Genomic DNA, 18,943 nt, shown 5'->3' with positions numbered 1-18,943 from the left:
TGGAAAAAAGTTCAAGCAAAGAAAGCTGAGTGTGAGGTAATTGGACCAAAAGTAATCTGCAGGAAAAGTGTATATTTTGCTCTCATTTGTGCACAGACAAGAGCATAATGTATAAGAAAGCATCGGGAAAGAAAGACGGAGGGTAGGTTGGAAAGACAGAGAGAAAATAAGGAGTTAAACTACAGAACAAGACTGTGGTGTCATTTTGAGCAAGTGTCAAGTAGACTCCTTTAACAAGGGTTCACCAGAGTGACAAGAGTCTGCGAAAGAGGTCTGAGCTTTTTTCTAATAGTGACCTTTAACTCAAAGGCTCACACACAAACACACATACACAGAGTGAATAGGGAATCCACATCTAAGACCTACATTTTTATAAAAAGGAGATCACAGTGAAAAATGCTGCATTTCCCAGAGTACATATACAGTTTGCAAACCTACCTCCCCATGCAGACATTGTGATACATACAAGATTCCTCATGAATAAATAAAATCTAGTTTAATTAGTCCTAAGGTTAGCCGGGTCAGGCTGTGGTATATTCTCCGTCCCCACCCCAAACTGAAAGGTTAATGTAAATCTTTAAGTCATTCATTTCATTATCATTCTTCTGCCTTCCTCTCTGGTGGCTCTCGTAGATAATGAGAGGCTGTCGTTTGGTCCCCCGAAGGCCTCGTCTCATTGTCGTAAATTAGCAAGATGAGCAGGAGTGCTTCATCAGCAGGGAAAATTGGATTATGATTTGCTCTTAAGTGCTCCATCAGTCTAATTGCTTGTTACCCAGCCCGATGTCTCACAGGCTCCCCCGCACCTCCTCCTGCTCCTCCTCAAGGAAGTGAAAGTCAGATAAACAGAGTGGAGTAATCACTTACATCTTATTTGACAACTGAGCGACTACACTTTGTGTTTTAATGCAGATGAAAAAGACAAGAAATGGCAATGAGAATATTAAATATTGATCTGTTTGTAACTTTATCATCATAAGAAATAATTACTATATTTTGTGGATGATGTTTTAGGGATCATCTTTTTACATTGGGACAGACATTGTGTGTGTGTGTGTGTGTGTGTGTGTGGCGGTTGTGAGAGCAATGGAATTTAATGAGGCTTGGCGTGTTGTTATTCCTGGCTGGTCTCTGTCGGTTTTTTTTTCATGTCCTCCTCTCCCTCCCCCTTCTAGGACGCAGATCAATTTCACCGTGGCCATCGATTTCACAGCATCTAATGGTGAGTGATACTTACACCAAAGTGTATGTGTAGGGAAGGGGGGCAAGAATAGATAGTGATGCTCTTTTACTACAGCATGTCCCATTTCAGAATCAATCACACAAACATACACACAAGCAGACAGGTACACATACTGTATACACATTGTCACCTATAAGTGATAGCCTTTCCTGGGTAGCTCCTCTCCCTAAATGTTCTGTCAATACACTCTAAATAAAGGTTATAGCGGGTGTTTTAGCAAAAATTAAATTAAGCAAATGGAATGAAACCCTCAGTTCAACATAACGACTTCTCAGCATGTGAGAAGACCACACTTAAGTCTCATTAAACAACTTACATCATTAATTTTGCCTGAATACAACACTCTAAAAGATTTATTCGCAAGGAACAGCTCTTTGATTATCCAATCATAGCTTAGCAACTGTAACCAAGTTGCTAAGCTACATCTGTCAAGTTTTGTGCATAGAGTGTGTTAGTTTTGTTCTTTGACAAAAAGTCAAAGAAGTTACAAGCCTGTGCACATAAAAACGCTTGGTGAGAAGTTAACTACAACTCCCAATGTGCATTTTGGCAAGAGATATTCATTCACAAAACTTAAAACTTTGTTAAAATAGAACTACATGTGTGTTATGACAGGTGGAAACTGCACATTACACTGTTGAGTTAAGACAACTTAAGTAGCTCTGTCCAGCTCTTTCTTGGATTTAGGAACAAATGTTAGCTTAATTAGCTAGGTAGCTACGGTTAACAAAATCTGCTACTGACTCTTTTGGCAGTACAGAAAGTAAGGGGTTCACCAAAGTTAGTAAGTTTCATCCTCTAAGTACCATGAATGTCTGTACAATATTTCAATAGTTGACCGAGACCAGCATTGCCATCCCCAGAGCCATGCCACTAACATGGCTAAAAATCTGTGAGAATTTTGAGTGATAAATCAGCCACAATTATCATTGCTAACTGTATATGTGTCGTGTGAGAATGAACAGCTTGACAGGCATAGCGACAGTAAATATGCAACTTAGCGCACAGTCAATTTCAAACCCTGGCGTTGGTCAAGGTGACTGACATACATTTTGTTGTTACACTAAGGACTCCAGATGAGATGATTTGTATTACTCTTGTGAGTACAAAGCCTGACCAGGAATGCAGCAGGATTTCTGCTATCAGATAGCAGGTGCCAGTAATCCTGATGTACATGTCACCTACAACTTCATGGGATGCAATGACAACAATATTTTCTGAAACACATTCAAAGTATCCCAGCTGGCCTGTTAATACTGAATGATTTCATGACGTGTTATTACATTGGGGATGTAGTAGAAGGTCGCAGTTACTGACAAACCCTTTAAATGCTCATTTAATTTGAGTATTCAAGTCTCACATTGCCCCCCCCCCCCCCCCCCCCCCCCCCCCCCCAGTTTGTTAACAGAGTGCCATTGATGGTGTCACAAACGTTTGAATTAAAAGTTATGATCCATCATCTCTAAGGACAAAACATGACAGCTCTATCTGACAGGAATCATGTTAATTATGATCCATGGCTGCAGTGAACAAAAATGCTTTTTAATTTCATGTCACTGCAAAGAATGTGCACAAGCACAGTATCTTACATTGTATAAGTCATATCCTCACACCCCATACACCTCACGATTGATTGATTGATTGGTCTACAGGTAACCCCTCCCAGTCCACTTCGCTGCACTACATGAACCCCTACCAGCTGAACGCCTACGCCATGGCCCTGAAGGCTGTTGGGGAGATCATTCAGGACTATGACAGCGACAAGATGTTTCCTGCTCTCGGCTTTGGAGCCAAACTGCCCCCTGATGGACGGGTGTCACACGAATTTCCGCTGGTGAAGTCAACCTCACCTCATTTCACTTTTTTAATTAATCAGTTCAGATTTCTCAGAATAACCTGAGGCTATTTTATGTCATTTCCAATTTTTACAATCACAAAACTGGTTTTTATTTCTAATACATAAATTATGTCTGTTTTTGAAAGTGTACTTGACCATGGAGCTTCTTTAATAGCTGTAGTAACCAGGTCCATGAAATTGATTTGCTGTCTGACTCTTGCCTCTTCAGAATGGAAACATGGAAAACCCTTACTGTAACGGTATAGAGGGCATCTTAGAGGCATACCACCAGAGTCTGAAGACAGTACAGCTGTACGGGCCAACCAACTTTGCTCCTGTAGTGAACCATGTTGCCAGGTGAGAGAACAATGCAAGCTGGTTAATAGCTTCTTTTTTGCCCCACTATAGTGGTAACGTAGGAAATACAAGGAGCTGCTCTTTTACTAAATGTAAGATCTGTACAGACACATTTTTCACCTTACATTTGTCAAGTTTATTGATAAAGCATATAAGGAGGAAACATAGTCTCATAAGGGACATATGATGCTTTTTGTGATTTTCTATCATTTATGTACTCTTATGATGTCTGATGTCTATGTTAAACATAGTCAAAGGTCCAAAACTTGAGGTGAATGTGTGTATAAATGCTCCCTGAATGCCAAAGTCCAGGCATCAGCCTGCTCTGAACGCTCTGTTTGCAAAGTTACCTCTTCTCCATCAAAATGATGCCAGACTGTAAATGCATGCCCACAAACGGCCATCGATTCTGTAGTCTTTGTTGTTCCATGTGTTGTTTGGATTGTATTTGAGGAGTTGACATTTTAGTAAGGCTGCATAGGGCCAGCGCGAGATAAATAAGGAGTTTTTTGAACTGTAAATCATGCAAAGATATTCCAGTACAGTCCCAGAATAAAAGATATAGACCTGGAAATGCATAGACCTTTCAAAATTTTTACATGCATATTCAAAATACAACTTTTGGATTCCTAATTTATATTCATCAGTATCAGTAAATTATGTTTCATCCCTGTGGATGTTCCTCTTGTGGTAACTTTCCCTGCTTGTGGTTCTTTCATTACGATTTATACATTATTCATATTTTGATCCAAATACTAAAAACACAATGATAAGACAGTGAAACCCACACAGATTTCCTTACAAATTTTTATAAAAAGGTATTTATATGCAGAGAGCAAGAGCCATTGTTCAAAACTTTTCAAAAGACCTGCAGACAATGATATGATGGATCTGCTTATTGTCAACAATTCAGAATGAATCTGTTTTTGTGTCACACGGTGTTGGCATACAGATTGAGATTCTCACTGATCTTATATAACATTCCGGTTATCGAAAATAAAACAACACTAACATAAACATTTTTGACTGCTGGCCTTGGTTGGCTTTTCCTGTGCCACTGGTTTTCTGACCCAGTAAGTTGACAATATCTGTCCTGCCAGACACAATAAACAGCATGCGACATGCTTGAATATGAATTTAGATCAGCTGACAGCTATCAGAAGAGTAGAGGATTTAGCTGATGGAACAAATGACAAAGGGGCCTGACATATCACTCGCAGGTAACAACACATAAAAAATATGCAAAATGTGAGATGATCTGAGTGGATTCTTGTGCCCCCGAAAACCCACCTCCATCTCTCACTGTCACTACCTCCCTCATCGTCTCATTTGTTGGTCCATATCCTAACAATTCTCCATCTGATTGCACCAGCGCTCTGCTGTAATTAAAAATGTCATTCTGATAAAACACTTTTCACACTGCTGCAGGACGCCACAGCTGCAAGAATACACAACCAGTTGGTATTTAGCATTTGAATGGGTGAACTCAAGTAAGAAGAGATTTTTACAAAGGCGCTAATCTGTGAATCAAACAGTATAAACCAGCTTTGTTTTGAAAATGATTGTTTGGACTGATTAATCAGTGCACACTTCTGAGGCATCTGACAATGACACTTTATTGAATTTGCATGTGGTGAGAGTGCATGATAAGACATTTATTCTCATGGATTTCTATTCTACATCAGTGTTTACCTAAACCCATCAATGAATCCTTTATATCAAACAGATTATAAAGCATCCTCTAATGTTCTGCCTGTATCTGTGTGTATATGTAGGTATGCAGCGGCAGTGCAGGATGGCTCTCAGTACTTTGTGCTCCTCATCATCACAGACGGCGTCATTTCCGACATGGCCCAGACCAAAGAGGCCATTGTTAATGTAAGGATGGGGACACCATGCCCAGTCTCATCTGGTATTAACTAGAAGAAAATGATTTGAAGTGAAGGGCTTTAACTGAAATACAAAAAGGCTAGCAAACAGAAAGGGGGTAACTACAGATCATTATCAGTTAATCTCTAAGTTATTTTTTTACATTATCTATTTATCACTTAGTCAAACAAAGGAACAGTTCGACATTTTAGGAAATATGCTTCTACACTGTCTTGCGGAGAGTTAGATGAGAAGATTGATACCACTCTTATGTAAGCTACAGCCAGGTTAGCTTAGCTTAGCATAAAGACTGAGAACAGCTAGCCTGGCTCTGTCCAAAGGTGACAAAATCTGCCTAGATACAAGGAGCACTAGTTTAATTTTTATATCAAGCACCTGTCCCACTGAGGTTTTGTGGATGTTCACACAACTACTCTGTTTCATAACAAAATCTGCCTACCAGCACCTCTACAGCTCACTGAGTTATCTGTTATATCTGAGACATGCAGGCTAGCTGTTTCCTCCTGTTTTGGGTATTTGTACTAAGTTAAGCTTCATATTTACCACACAGCATATACACAGCATAAAAGTGATATCAAACATCTCATCTAACTCTCTGCAAGAAAGTGAATAAGTGTTTCTCCCAAAAAATTCTAACTTTTTTTTAATGCATCTCACACAGCCCAAGGTGACATCTGTAAATAGCTTTTTTTGTCTGAAACCCCAAATATATGGAATTAACAGTGATGTAAAACAGAGAAAAGCAGGAAATGCTAACATTTGAAAAGACGAATCCAGCAGATGTGTGTCTATTTTACTGTCAGCACTTATAAAGATTTTTGTTAGAGAATGTGAATGATAAAATTTGTGTAACTTGATTTTATTATTGACCTGACAACTACACCAAAGTAGCTCAACACCCAAATAGTATTTTTGTTCTAAGAAAAAGGTACATACAGTATGTTTTGAATGAATAATATTGTCCTTAAAGTACAAATGTGTTCTACTTCTGCCATGTAAAACACAAACTCCCATTAAAGCAGCACTGAGAATATTCATGAAATACAGCATTTGAAAAACTTCTTGAAAATATGTTACGGCTTCTATAAATAAAAAACACAATATAGTGTTTTACTCCTCAGAGCATTCCCCAAAACTTGTCCTAACTCCTTTTTTCCTGGCTTTAAATAGTAGGTGGTTGGTTTCCTATTCCTTTCCTCTCCCTTGGTCTCGTCCTTTTTTTCTCCCCTCCTCCTCCTCCGCAGCCCGCCGCAGGCACAGAACACCCAGCAGACTGGATTTAAAGGGAATTTGCGACTGTTAGTCAAAACATTAGAACAGCCACACCTTCCTTTTAAGATCTTGCCTGCTGCTCTATCTCACTGCCTCTGCTTTGACTGTCTACTGATGCTTGCCGCTTCCACCGCTTTCCCTTTTTGCTCTCCACGGATCTCGGAGCAAGGGAGGACACACTGCTGAGGTTATACAAGTCTTTCCTCATACTTATTCGTGTTGGAAGGTGTCTTCAAGAAAGAGCGAGAAACCCAGTGAGAAGAAGGGAGAGTGTTAATGTGCACAACTCTGTATGTTGAGAATGAACATTGGAGTCAGTTTACATTCGTGCATGCTGGTGTTTTTGTGCATTTTGGTTGAGTTGCAGACATATGGCAGGGCAGGTTGGGCACATTTTTCCAGTAACATGGACCTATGTGTGTCAAGAGTGTGGGGGAGTTGGAGTTTATAAGTCACAACAGAACCTGCTATACTACAGAAATCCACATGCCAATCACACAGCATCCCCCCTTCTCTGCTCATGGCCTGGGTCCCTTCGCTGCCTCATTTTCTTCCTCTCTGTGGAACCGTGAGACTCCCTCGCTCACAAAGACTTTTGCTTTCTATTTCCATCTCTTCCCCTCTCACAGATCTAAATCTCTTTGTCTTCATCTGCTCTCTCCATACTTCTGTCACTACATTCACTCCATGGCTCCTTTTATACAGAGATCGCACAATATTGCCGTAAATATGCCAGCTTTGCTTTTTTACACTGAACCAAACAAAACCGGCATAATGCCACCCCTGTCTGTGATTTTAGATAGCATGCTGGCGTTCCACAATCAGAGGCGTGATGTGTAACACAACAGTGTCAGCGTCTAGTGTGTGTGATCCCTTTTACACTGGTGTCAACCCGGCAATGTGACAACCTCCGCTGCTGGCTCAATGGCGGAACAACAATGCCCCCCCATTATGTTTTCTTACCTTTTATACAGAACAGCGAGGCGGAATAACGGCGCAACATTCCCATCTTGAACAGGCTGTGTAAAAGGGGCTTCTAACAAAATCCTTTGCTGCCTTTGATTTCTTTCCCCTCTTATCTTCTACTTGTTAACTGTCAGTCATTTGTGCTTCATATCTTAATTAGTGCCAAGACCCACCAAGAGCACTTCACTACCTTTTATATTGGATTCAAGACTTTGTTGAGAGGTAACTGGATACCTGGTGATGTGAAAGCGAGTCTTTGGTGCAGAAAAAAGCGTTGAACAGAACTTTAAAAAACAGATACATTTATGAAAATATGGGTGCTGTTTGATCAGCCACTAGATTTTACAGACATTATTTGGGTTTTAACTGGGTAACAAGTACAGTCCTCTCCTTGACTACAACAGGTTACACCTACACATTTGTATAAACTATTCAGTGTTCTCAAATGTGATTCCTCCAGGTTGCAAAGTTCAGTAATAATACTTCTTACATCGTGTTTCTACAATTTTACATTCTTCAAGGTCATAAATTAAGCATATTGTACAAGCTGCACTTGCTGAGCCCTGCCCCCGTAGTTGCTGTTGTTATCCCTGTCAAGTTTCCAATGTGTCCAATGTGTTTACAAGAATAGGCTTCACATTTCTAGGCAGCTGCCATTGATTTTGCTGACAAGCAAAGCTCATGAGCTGGTTGAAAATGGTGGCACTGTCTGAAATCATTCTCTATTTACTATATAGTCCTCTATATTTACCTTCTGCCGTTTTATTGGAGTGTCCAAATTGTGAGTGTATAAATTTATCCTCTATGTAGTGCCCTCAAAAATTCAACAATGGAGCAAAAAACAGTAGTGTCCATGGAACGTATATTACAATTACAATGCATCCCATTTTATAGATGCAAGAATTACTATTGTGAGACTCTACAGCTGACAGTGATGACGCAAAATGACAATGACTAGTGATTTGTTGCTCACTATTGAGTAAACTATAGTGTCTATTATATATTATATATAGTTACGGTTGCTTATCTATGATTGAACAATCAATGTTTGAGGGAGGGGTTTAGCACAAAGCGGTGAATTTTTCTATATTGGCTTATTTTTGAATGGTATTTACTCAAACAAACATGAAGTTGTCATTATTTAAACAACAGTTGAATAATTTCACCAAACAACAGTGAGTCACCAACAGCAGCTGGTCCCGCTCTCATAAAGGTTTTATTGTCTCTGTTTTGACATTTTGACCACATGAATAAGGTTTGGCAGGGCCCTCTGACCATGTGTGACTAAATACAATACGTTTATTGGTAATTACTGTTTAACTGGTTATCACCTCCACCAAAATGTATTTCAGTGTGCTTCAGTTGCAAAAGTTAAAACATTCTTCACATTTTCTGTTATATTAACAAATTTAAAGAACTGTGCTGTCTTGGCAGAGGTATGTGCTTTTTTGTTGTAACAGAAATATGATTAAAATTATACAAGACTAAAGTTATTAAAATTAAGTTGAACACTAAGAATTTATTTAACGTTAGTATGGATTTTAAAATAAAAACAAGTGCAGGTAAAGAAACTCAACCTAAACTAATGGGAATAAAATCTAGATTATTATGGATAAATTCAATGGGAGCTTAGATAGTAAAGTAAATGGCTATTACTTACAGTACATTAAAAACCTTTATGCCCATTTCAATACGAGATGTGAAGGATAGTACTGTACTCTGTTCTATTGTGAAGGACTGTATTTATTGGTGAATTTTATAGTCGTGACTCAGGTAACCTCCATGTCAAAAGGAAGAGTCACACCCATCAAAGCATGCCCATGCATGACATTTTGATTTAAGTGGCACATCCGGAGTGAGCTGTTGGAGTAATGAGTGCTGATTGACTTTGTTTTGTTGTCTCATTAGACTGGATCTCGGCTGCCAGTCAGGGTGACAGGAGGACGGTAAAAGTGAGGCATGGTAGATTGCCTGGTTATTTTTGGTGGCATTTCATGTTCTGATGTGTTCTAATGTCTCAGGCTACGCACACACACATTTGTCTGAGTGTGCAAGTGTTGGAGTGTACATGTGTGTGGGAGGACAGGCACTGACAGGAGTTAAGTTTGAACACTGATAATCGCATTGATGTGCTGCAGCTGAGGTGGTGTCGACAGAAACCGCTCTCATCCCTGTGGCAAAAGAGGTTGCCTGATTTGCCACAGTACATTTGTTTTGTGCCAGAGATAAAAATGCACTTGTTATTACTGCTTTATGAAAATATGTGACGGTAGAAAACTCAGAAAATAGATTAAGGTAGAAAACTCATAATAGCAGCTTTTGTACTGAGCATTTATGTTGCCATACAGTATGTCTGGAAACTACAACAACAGACTACTATGGCCCATCAGAGAGCAATATCAAATATCAGAGCGATAAATATCAAAACCTTTTGATTTTTAGCTATGCTAAAAATCAGGTTGGGTTTGATCCCTTTGCTTTTTAGCAATGTAGTTCTGTCAGTAGGTCAGTTGCTCCACCAGGTTTTTTTTTTGAGTGAAATGTCTCAACAACTATCGGATGAATTGCTGTGACATTTGGTACACACATTTATGTTCCCCTTCAGGATAAATTGTAATAACTTTGGTGATTCCCTGAGCTTTCATCTAGCGTCATAACCAGGACAAATTTAAAAGTTTCCAATGCTTTGGTTTCTGACTGAATACCAGTGAAACGAATGACTTTCCCATCAGCTTCAGGTGTGTTTTGTGTTTAGCACTAATTAGCAAATGTTAGCATGCTAACACGCTTAACTAAGATGGTGATCATGTCAGCATGTTAACATTGTCACTCAGCATGTTAGCAGGCTGGCATTAGCATTTATTTCAAAGCAACGCTGTGCCTAAGTAGAACCTCACAGAGCAGCTAGTACAGCTGTTGATGATGATCTTCATGATCTTGTTTTGATATGAATTGTAAACGTTATAATAAATGTAGATGTAGAACAGTTTTAGAGGATAAATACACTGATTTGCTTGCATTGTTTGTTTCCATGTCCTGTAAATTGTGGCAATTCAGATACAACATACAGGACATATGTACTTTTATGTGCTTTTTTTTGGGTCTTTTTAAATGTGTTTCTAAGGCTGGGTAACCTGACTCATTAGATGGTTTGTTACACAGAACCATCTGAGAAGTCATCTTTGGAAACTGTTTGGAAAAGGGCAGGCACTTTCAAAAAATACTTGGCAAATGATTTGATGAACCACCTATCACCGTCTATCACTGTCTTACCTTGTAAGGCAGCTGGATTCAGATCACGTGAGAATCCTCATAGGATGCTGATTGGTCCGAATCACTGGTGGTTTGGACATAACTTGCATAACTTGACAACTTGAAGCCTGACAAGATGGATTCTTGCATGATGTTGTGATCTTGCCAATCCAGCTGCCTTGCAAGGTAAAAGGCTGAGGTGATACGGCTGAAATCAATATCATTAATAAGAAAATATTTTTTTGTTGTAATATATACCCCAACATGGCAAATATATGCTAAATTACATGTAAAATATCATAATTGATGTTTGGTGCAATGAATTGTGTTCCAAGTCTTCAGACATATAAAGCAAATACTTTAATACCTGATTTTAAATTTCATTCCTAAGTAAATACACCATAATATAAAATATCAGCCAGCCCTATGTGTTGCATAAATATGAGTTTCACTTATCATTTGTTTGTATTGACAAATTTTCAATCTAGTTTTTGTTTTTGCTTGGAGACAGTGAACAGTGGGGAGACTAGCAGCAGTGTTCTCTGACTTGAGGTGTGGCTTGGGAGTGGCTGGGCAGGTGACTGAGGATGGTCGCTGTGCTAACTGAAGTTGGCACCTCCTCTCCCTCCCTCCTCTCCCAGCTCACAAATGCCACCATCCATCCCCTGCCATGTGAGACCTTATCAAGGTTTCTGCCAACACATTCATCACATTTTCCCTCCCTGTGGACCAATGTTTCCTTTTTAGCCTGAACTAGCTGCTTAGGATTTATCATGTCAAGACACATTTCTTTTTGCAGGTCAGCATTTCGTTCACAAGGCTGGGAGTTCTAGGGATATATGTGATCATATATTTGTGTGCTATCGTTAGATTGGTTTTTGGCTATCAAAACAGCTTCACTACTGATACTGCTGACCCGTATATCAGGAGACGCTGTGAGTGTTGTCAGTGAATTTAATCTCCTCTCCCCAGCCTGATAACCAGTATTTAGTGAGCAAACACAGAGTGTCAACCCCAGATAAGAGCCGGGGAGCATTCACACGACAGAAAAATTGGATTCAAGGACATAAAACATTTGGGATAAAGAATGCTTATTTTGAGCAGAGACAAAAAGACTATTGAAACTTCAAATTAGCATCTCACTGTCTTGCCCTCTAACTCGCCCTATTTTTCTCTCTTTCAAAGCCTTTTCTGACTTAAAGGTCATTCAGCTAGTTAATACAGTGATACAGGGCATTAGAGTGGCTGTAACGTACGTGGGTGAGCATGTAACTACTGTAGGATCAGATACAGTAATGAGCACTACAGGTCAGTGGGAGCGTGGACAAGCTTCTTTCCCCCCTGTTGAATGAAACAAAGGCTTATATGTGCACGATGTTCTTTAGGAAGACATTTTTTTGATTGTTCCTATTTTATTTCTCTGCAGGGTGCCAAGCTTCCTATGTCCATCATCATAGTTGGAGTGGGTCAAGCTGAATTTGACGGTACGGTGGATTTAATGTTCTAACTGCTGCATGGATGAAATGATTAAATCTCCTTACAACTGTATATATCAGGCGCATGCAAGATGTAGCAGTAAAGAAAACATCTTCTAGGACCTCAGCAGCATTACAGCCTGATGTTTTTATCATCTATATTAATCAAGTCTGTTAAACAGCTTAAAACATGAGAAAGCAATTGACATTACAAATGTATACAACTCTTACTGTTATATCCAGCACAAACCTCCCTGGCACTAATTCAGAGAAATACCTGAGAGAAAATTACTGCACAAACTCATCTGAGTCGGTAGAGAATGGAAATCGTAGGTGGACGCAGGCATAATTATAGAAGAAATGGCTGGGGTTAATTGCTGGGTTTGCAGTGTTTTGTACGGATGATTCTAAATGACAGAGACTATAATAAAAGGACTTATTAGTTGATGAGACATGCAATAAAGAGATTACAGCTGTACAGCTCAACACCCTCTCTCTTTTACTGACGCTAAAGCAAAAAGGTACGTCATTAATATGATGTATGATAACTGAATCTTGGTAGTAGTAAATCGACCTTGTCACTGTGCTAAGGGTGGCTTTCCTTGCTTAGTTCTCACACTGTGTATGTGTGCATGCATGCGTGTATGTGTGTGTGAACTTATGTCTTCCAGCTATGGTGGAGCTGGATGGTGATGACATCAGGATCTCTTCCCGAGGGAAACTGGCAGAGAGAGACATTGTTCAGGTGACTGCCTTTTGCAGCATGAAAGACACTAACTGTATTTGCTGTGGATGCTGCAGAGACCAGACCAGATACAGTATATAGACCAGGAGCAGCAAAACCAGCACAGGCTCCGAGATCACTGAATTCTGAGAATAAATCAGAAATCTTGAAGTTATAAGAAGTCCAGCTTAGTGAAGGTAGATAATACACTCAAAATAAATATTTATCAGACCTGCTCAGTCTTTGGCCACCAGATATGGATCACATATTTCTTGGCCACAGTGCTTCCATTGATTTACAGTATGTACTATAGTATGTCACATTTTTACATTAGTATTTTACACTCATACTGTTATCTCAGCTGCTCTGCCACATAAATGACTGTTTCTGACAGAACACCATCTGTCAGCATTCAAAACTCTTAACAGATTGGGGCATCTGTGTGTTTCTTGTGAATTCCCATGGAGACAAGCACACTTAAAAGTTTTATAGTATGTGTCACTCCTGGAAACCTTGTGTCTTATTCATAGAACTATCAACTTTCTGTCGTGTCAAAAATTTTAAGAGTAAGTGAATGAATCATAGCATCAGCAAAGGATGGTGTAATATGTCAAATAACAAAAGACCAAAAAAAAAATCTACTTCTTTCAAACTACAGTAGGAAATGTTGCTTTTCACTAATGCTCATTTACTATCCCTCCTAAGGGAAGCCAGGATTAGTGACAGATCAGCAGCCTAAAGCTGGTAGGACCTGGCAAATGTTGACTAACATGGGGGCTTAATCATAAGCCCTCAGTATACCACTCTGCTCCCAAAACCTACTTGTGTACATTGTCAAAACATATTCTGAGCTTTTCATGAATCACTACAACATTAGTCCAAAATCTCTCAAGGTCTCAAGTTCCATGCAGCATTTTGTATGTGTATAAAATGAACAAGTTTAATAGTTTGGATTATTTGTCAAATCACATCAATCTTTATCCACATGAGCATGCAGTTGCTACCTTTAATATGCATTTCTGTAACACAGTTTCTTCTCTTCTTACTCAGTTTGTTCCCTTCAGAGATTATATGGACCGGACAGGTAACCACGTGTTAAGCATGGCGCGGCTCGCTAAAGACGTGCTAGCAGAGATCCCTGACCAGTTCATCTCTTACATGAAGAGCCGGGGGATCAAACCCAACCCAGCGCCGCCTCCTTACACACCACCCGGACACACACACCACCACACACAGATCTGATCTGATCACTCTCCCCCATTCGCTTTTCACTGAGGACTGACAGCATGCAGCAGCCACTCAGAGTCCAGTGGGAACTCTCTACCTCCTGTTTTTTGGTGCAAGCAGGAGATGACGCACCAGGAAATGGGTGTTGAATTCTAGTGACTATTGGAGCAGCATTTTGTTTATTTTTTTGTTTGTTTTTTCTGTGATATATTCATTTGGTTTCTCTTGAAAAGAGGCTGCAACCTCTTGTTTCCAGGACTTGTTGGTGAAATGCTTTCAATCAACACTGAGGCAGTGACTGTTTCACATCTAATTTGACAGCAGGTTGGTTCAAAAAGGTCATGTTGTGGTTAAAACTTGTGCCTGTCTGTGGTTGTTTCTATAAGTGTATCAGGACATGTGAACTTTGACCTAAGCCTTGCTCGTCAGTCATTGGTGTGGCCTAATACAGTGATATTTTTTAGGCACCTTTTCCCTTCTGGAATTAGTTTTTATATTTGGGGATTATCTCCGTATCTGATCATGCATCAGTTACGATGGAAAAATACAGGTGTGTAGTTTACAGTTACTAACATTAATCAGGCTTTTCATACCATGAGGTGTCACCTCTTCTCTTCTTTATTAAGTAAATGTTTATAAGAGCATGTTGTATGAGAATTGAATTCCCCATATCCCAGTATATTTATCCTCAAATGTTATTCAGAGTGGCATGAACATTTGATAGAAATGTTTAGAACAACATAACCTTTATCTATTTTAAAATGGTCACCTATTATTTTTAAGAGATTGCATATAAAAAGCACAAGACAACTTATCGCTACACCTATACAAGAAGTGTGATGATACTACCAGGTTAATTGTATTTAATCATTTTGAGTGCTGCTATTCATTATTCCTGAAAAAAGGGCCCAGTTGATTCATTCTAGTCAAATGTCTTTTTAATGCAGCTGCCAATCACCATATATATTGTTTGTTACAGGTATATTTACAGTTCTCACTCAATACAGATAAAAAGTTGATTGGTTTTGAAACATACAATAAATACAGATTACCACATAAGTACAACAGAAACAGAAGAAACAAGGAAATCCTCCAGATCCTCATTGGCCCTGGAGCATACAGGTTCACTGTGTGGCAATTACTTTGCAGTAATTCAATTAACTCCCCCCCCCCCCCTTTTTTTTTTGTTAACATGCACCATAAATGCATACTATACACACAGAAATAATAAGGATCTTAAGGCAATGATTGTGACCTATTTATGACGACCTGTCTTGTAGAAGGACATTGAGTTAAAAAGGTGTCCTATGAAGAAAGAAAAGTAATGTTTATTTTAAGTGTTACTCACCAAAACAAGTTGTGTGTTACAAATATGTACAAATGCATTTCCTCATAAAGCCTTTTTAATGTTTTAAGTCATATATCGTTTACTAGCTAGCAATCATCTTCTTCACTTGCCTTTGCAAGTGTATTACTATGTTTCTTGGCGCATTACCGCCACCAACTGTCAATCAGTGGAACAGCGTGAACTCAAAGGCAGAATGTAAAATTGTGCTTGTATGCATTTGTATGGATACACGTACATTTGAATGACACAATAAAAACAGGGACCCACTTCGAAAGACATGGCTCCATGGCACAACTAGTGGTCAAAAACTCAACAGGGTACCTTTAACATTCTTATTTCAGTATATATTATGCATACATGCCACATTTTCCTTAAATAAGTGTGTGTTTAATTGAATAATCAAAAGCACACAGCAAACCTGGGGGCAGGGAATCATTTAAGATGGGTGTGGGAAACTGGAGGAGGACAGAGATTAATAGCCCACATTAATGGCCCACATCTTGTTTTTGCCTCAAGGCCCAATAGAGGGTTAATCCGGCCCTGTCACTATTCAAAACACACCTTGAGACTTCCATGTCAATGGAAATCCATAAGCCCCCCAGCAGCCATGCATCAGCAGCCACATAACCTCCATCCTCATAGACTTTCTAGTTTGAGTCAGTATAATCACAGTTCGTCCCCGGAGAGCTCTGTCCTTCCTACAGTGTATTACAAGTTTCTGATAGGAGGTAGTTCAGGAATTGGCTCCAGAGCTTCAAGATTTAGGTTCATCACATTCAATACATAAGTAAATCTGTAATGTGTAAACACATTTACTATCTCTGTATACCGCAGGGTAAAGAGGTTTCCTTTTTGTGCTAAACTTAGTTTGGCTTTCCGTAGCCTCCTACCATCTGTGACGTCAGTTTGGAGAGAATGAAACAAAAACAAGCTGGCTTCCACACTGAAAATCCTATTTCACCGCATCAGTTACGCAAGCTTAATTTGAAATGCATTCTTGCACAATGATGCAACAACAATCCCTGACAGGCCTATGATGAGTTGCCTTACAAGATCATAAAAGTGAAGACATTTAATGATCCATCTAAATGTAGGCATGTTTTACTTTAGCAGGGTACATACATAGGATTATATGTAACCATAACAAGGACAGGAGAGTTTTTGTACTTTTTTTAAGTACAGAACACAATATAACACTGAAATCTCTCTCTCACCCATCATTCCTGCCATCTGACAAATGACAAAGTGTTTTATGCTAATATTGCAGTTACATTGTCTCTTTTCCAGTTTTTATAATTTTTCACTGTTTGTAGTACCTTAGCTACATCAATAGCCTTTCTACATACGCTTTGTACTTAAAGGGATGGGACACCTTACTGAAAAAATGTTCCACTTTCAGTTTATTCAGTTTTTCTCCATGCTAACTATTGGATGGATTGTTGCAAAATTTGGCTCAGACATTCAGGGTTCCCAGAGGATGGATATGTCACGATTTTGGTGATTCCCTGATTCATCCTGTAGCGCCATCACCAGGTCCAAACTTAAACTTGTCAGATATGTTAGTTTATAACCAAATACTTGCACAACTAATGACATTCCCATCAGCTTCAGCTGTGCTTTGTGTTCAGTGCTAATTAACAAATGTTAGCATGCTAGCATACTTAACTACAACAATGAACATAGTCAGCTTACCTACTAAATGTTAACATTGGCATTGTGAGCATGTTAGCATTCTTACGTTAACATTTAGCTTCAGGCTTTATTAGCCACTAGCATGGCTGTAGACTCTTGGCCTTCTTTGTCTTTTTAGCATCACATAGACATAACCTGCTTTAACTTTTGGCCATTTTTGTCACTCTTTCACAACAGCCACTGTTTTCTAAGTTTAATAATTTCAGTTTCCCTTCATTTCAGGTTTTGTTTACTACCCTAATCTTCCATGAGCTCCTAAATGGTGTGGAGTGTAAACAAACACAAAAAAACAACACTGCAACAAGTAGACTGTAAAATGTGTCCTTTCCTTTTAACCTAACAAAGCGAGACAGGAGCTCAAAAGGTTCTATTCAAATGTCTAATGTAGCAAACTAATGGCCTTAATGATGTGAAAGGCAGTCACTCCATCTCCTTTAGTCCTGTATTGGAAAGCAGTTCAGGTGGATAATTATGGCTCTTAGGTGGAGGAGAGAAAATTAGCTTCTGGTGGTCAAAATGGCAAACAGCAACTTGCTTGTAAATCTTTGTGTGTAGTGAGGAAACAGTTAACAGTGAAACGCTAAATGGGCGTGGACTTGCATTAGAATGTAAAGTGTGTTTAACAAGAAATTTGCATATTAATCCCGATAGCACTTTATCCTTTGAGAGGAGTGCTTATTGTATATGTTTGATATATTTTTGGGAATATTACTGTTTTGAAGATATGTATTTATTTATTTTTGGAGTTTGTATGACAAGCCATCGCTCCTGCTGTCTATGACATCATGGTGACATCATCTCAAAGCTCTGATTAACAGTGTTATGGATCAACTGCATGTTTTCTTGGGGCACAATGAGAGTGTTTTACACACAGTGCCATCATCTGTAAAATAGGAACCAGCCCAACCAGATTACATGCATGTCAGTGCCAAACATTGCAGTAAGCTCTGTGGACTGTTAGCTATTTTTTCTCTCTTGTGCCTGGTTCTCCAAACATTTCTTGTCTCACCAGTGCTTAAAAAACTGTAGCTAATTAGCATGTTTCAGTTAACACTTTTTATTTATTTATTTATTTATGTTTGTCTAATCCCACAATTTATCTTTGTTGTTTATATTTCATAAATTTTCTGATTTGCATGACTCCCTACTTTCCTTTAAACGGGTTTTTATTGTACATGATTATTGTCATGGTGGGTTGTGAAATGCTTTGTATTGGATTGCCTTAAATGAAAATTAATTAAAAAACGACTACTTTTATAAAAGTTCTTGGAGTTATACTTGTTGTTGTAATTTGTGAGTTAAAAGCAGCAATGCAGAGCATCATGTTTAAAAATGTAGTCAGGCTACTGGTTGAAGGAAACTCTACGTACATCTTCATGTTATTCATAACTGATAGTTTTGTTCAGTGTACTGTGTGCATAATTTCTTGTTTAACATCAATGTTCCTTAACATCAAGAAAAGAAGAGTACAATATGTACAACATCCAGTCTGTTGTTGGATCCAACAATGTATTTTTATCATCAATGAACCACCTGGAAGAAGTCAGTACATACAGTTAGTAGTTTCTGTATTATGTAATTCAGAGGTTTATTGTATTCCTATGATGGTGTTCTTGCAATTTGTTTGAAAAGAGATACGAGAGATTTCCTACGCATTTTC

The 18,943-nt window shown here is 38.9% G+C and overlaps 1 protein-coding gene across 6 annotated transcripts in view; it reads left to right on the top strand.

Annotated features, from left to right (window-relative positions):
• The window catches only part of cpne5b (copine Vb), a 131,286-nt gene extending 112,738 nt beyond the window's left edge, over positions 1-18,548 (top strand). For all 6 annotated transcript variants that reach the window (XM_044349232.1, XM_044349233.1, XM_044349230.1 and 3 more), the window contains 7 exons: positions 1,176-1,222; positions 2,896-3,077; positions 3,310-3,437; positions 5,213-5,315; positions 12,244-12,301; positions 12,964-13,037; positions 14,067-18,548. In XM_044349232.1, coding sequence (XP_044205167.1) covers positions 1,176-1,222; positions 2,896-3,077; positions 3,310-3,437; positions 5,213-5,315; positions 12,244-12,301; positions 12,964-13,037; positions 14,067-14,258 — 784 coding nt within the window. In that variant the 3' untranslated portion in view covers positions 14,259-18,548. The remainder of the gene's footprint in view (positions 1-1,175; positions 1,223-2,895; positions 3,078-3,309; positions 3,438-5,212; positions 5,316-12,243; positions 12,302-12,963; positions 13,038-14,066) is intronic.
• The last annotated feature ends 395 nt before the right edge of the window (positions 18,549-18,943 follow it).

The sequence above is a fragment of the Thunnus albacares genome, chromosome 4 (assembly GCF_914725855.1).
Source record: "Thunnus albacares chromosome 4, fThuAlb1.1, whole genome shotgun sequence".
NCBI classification, from domain to species: Eukaryota; Metazoa; Chordata; class Actinopteri; order Scombriformes; family Scombridae; genus Thunnus; species Thunnus albacares.
The sequence above is the reverse complement of the archived record's forward strand: the minus strand, read 5'-3'. Positions and strand labels throughout refer to the sequence as shown.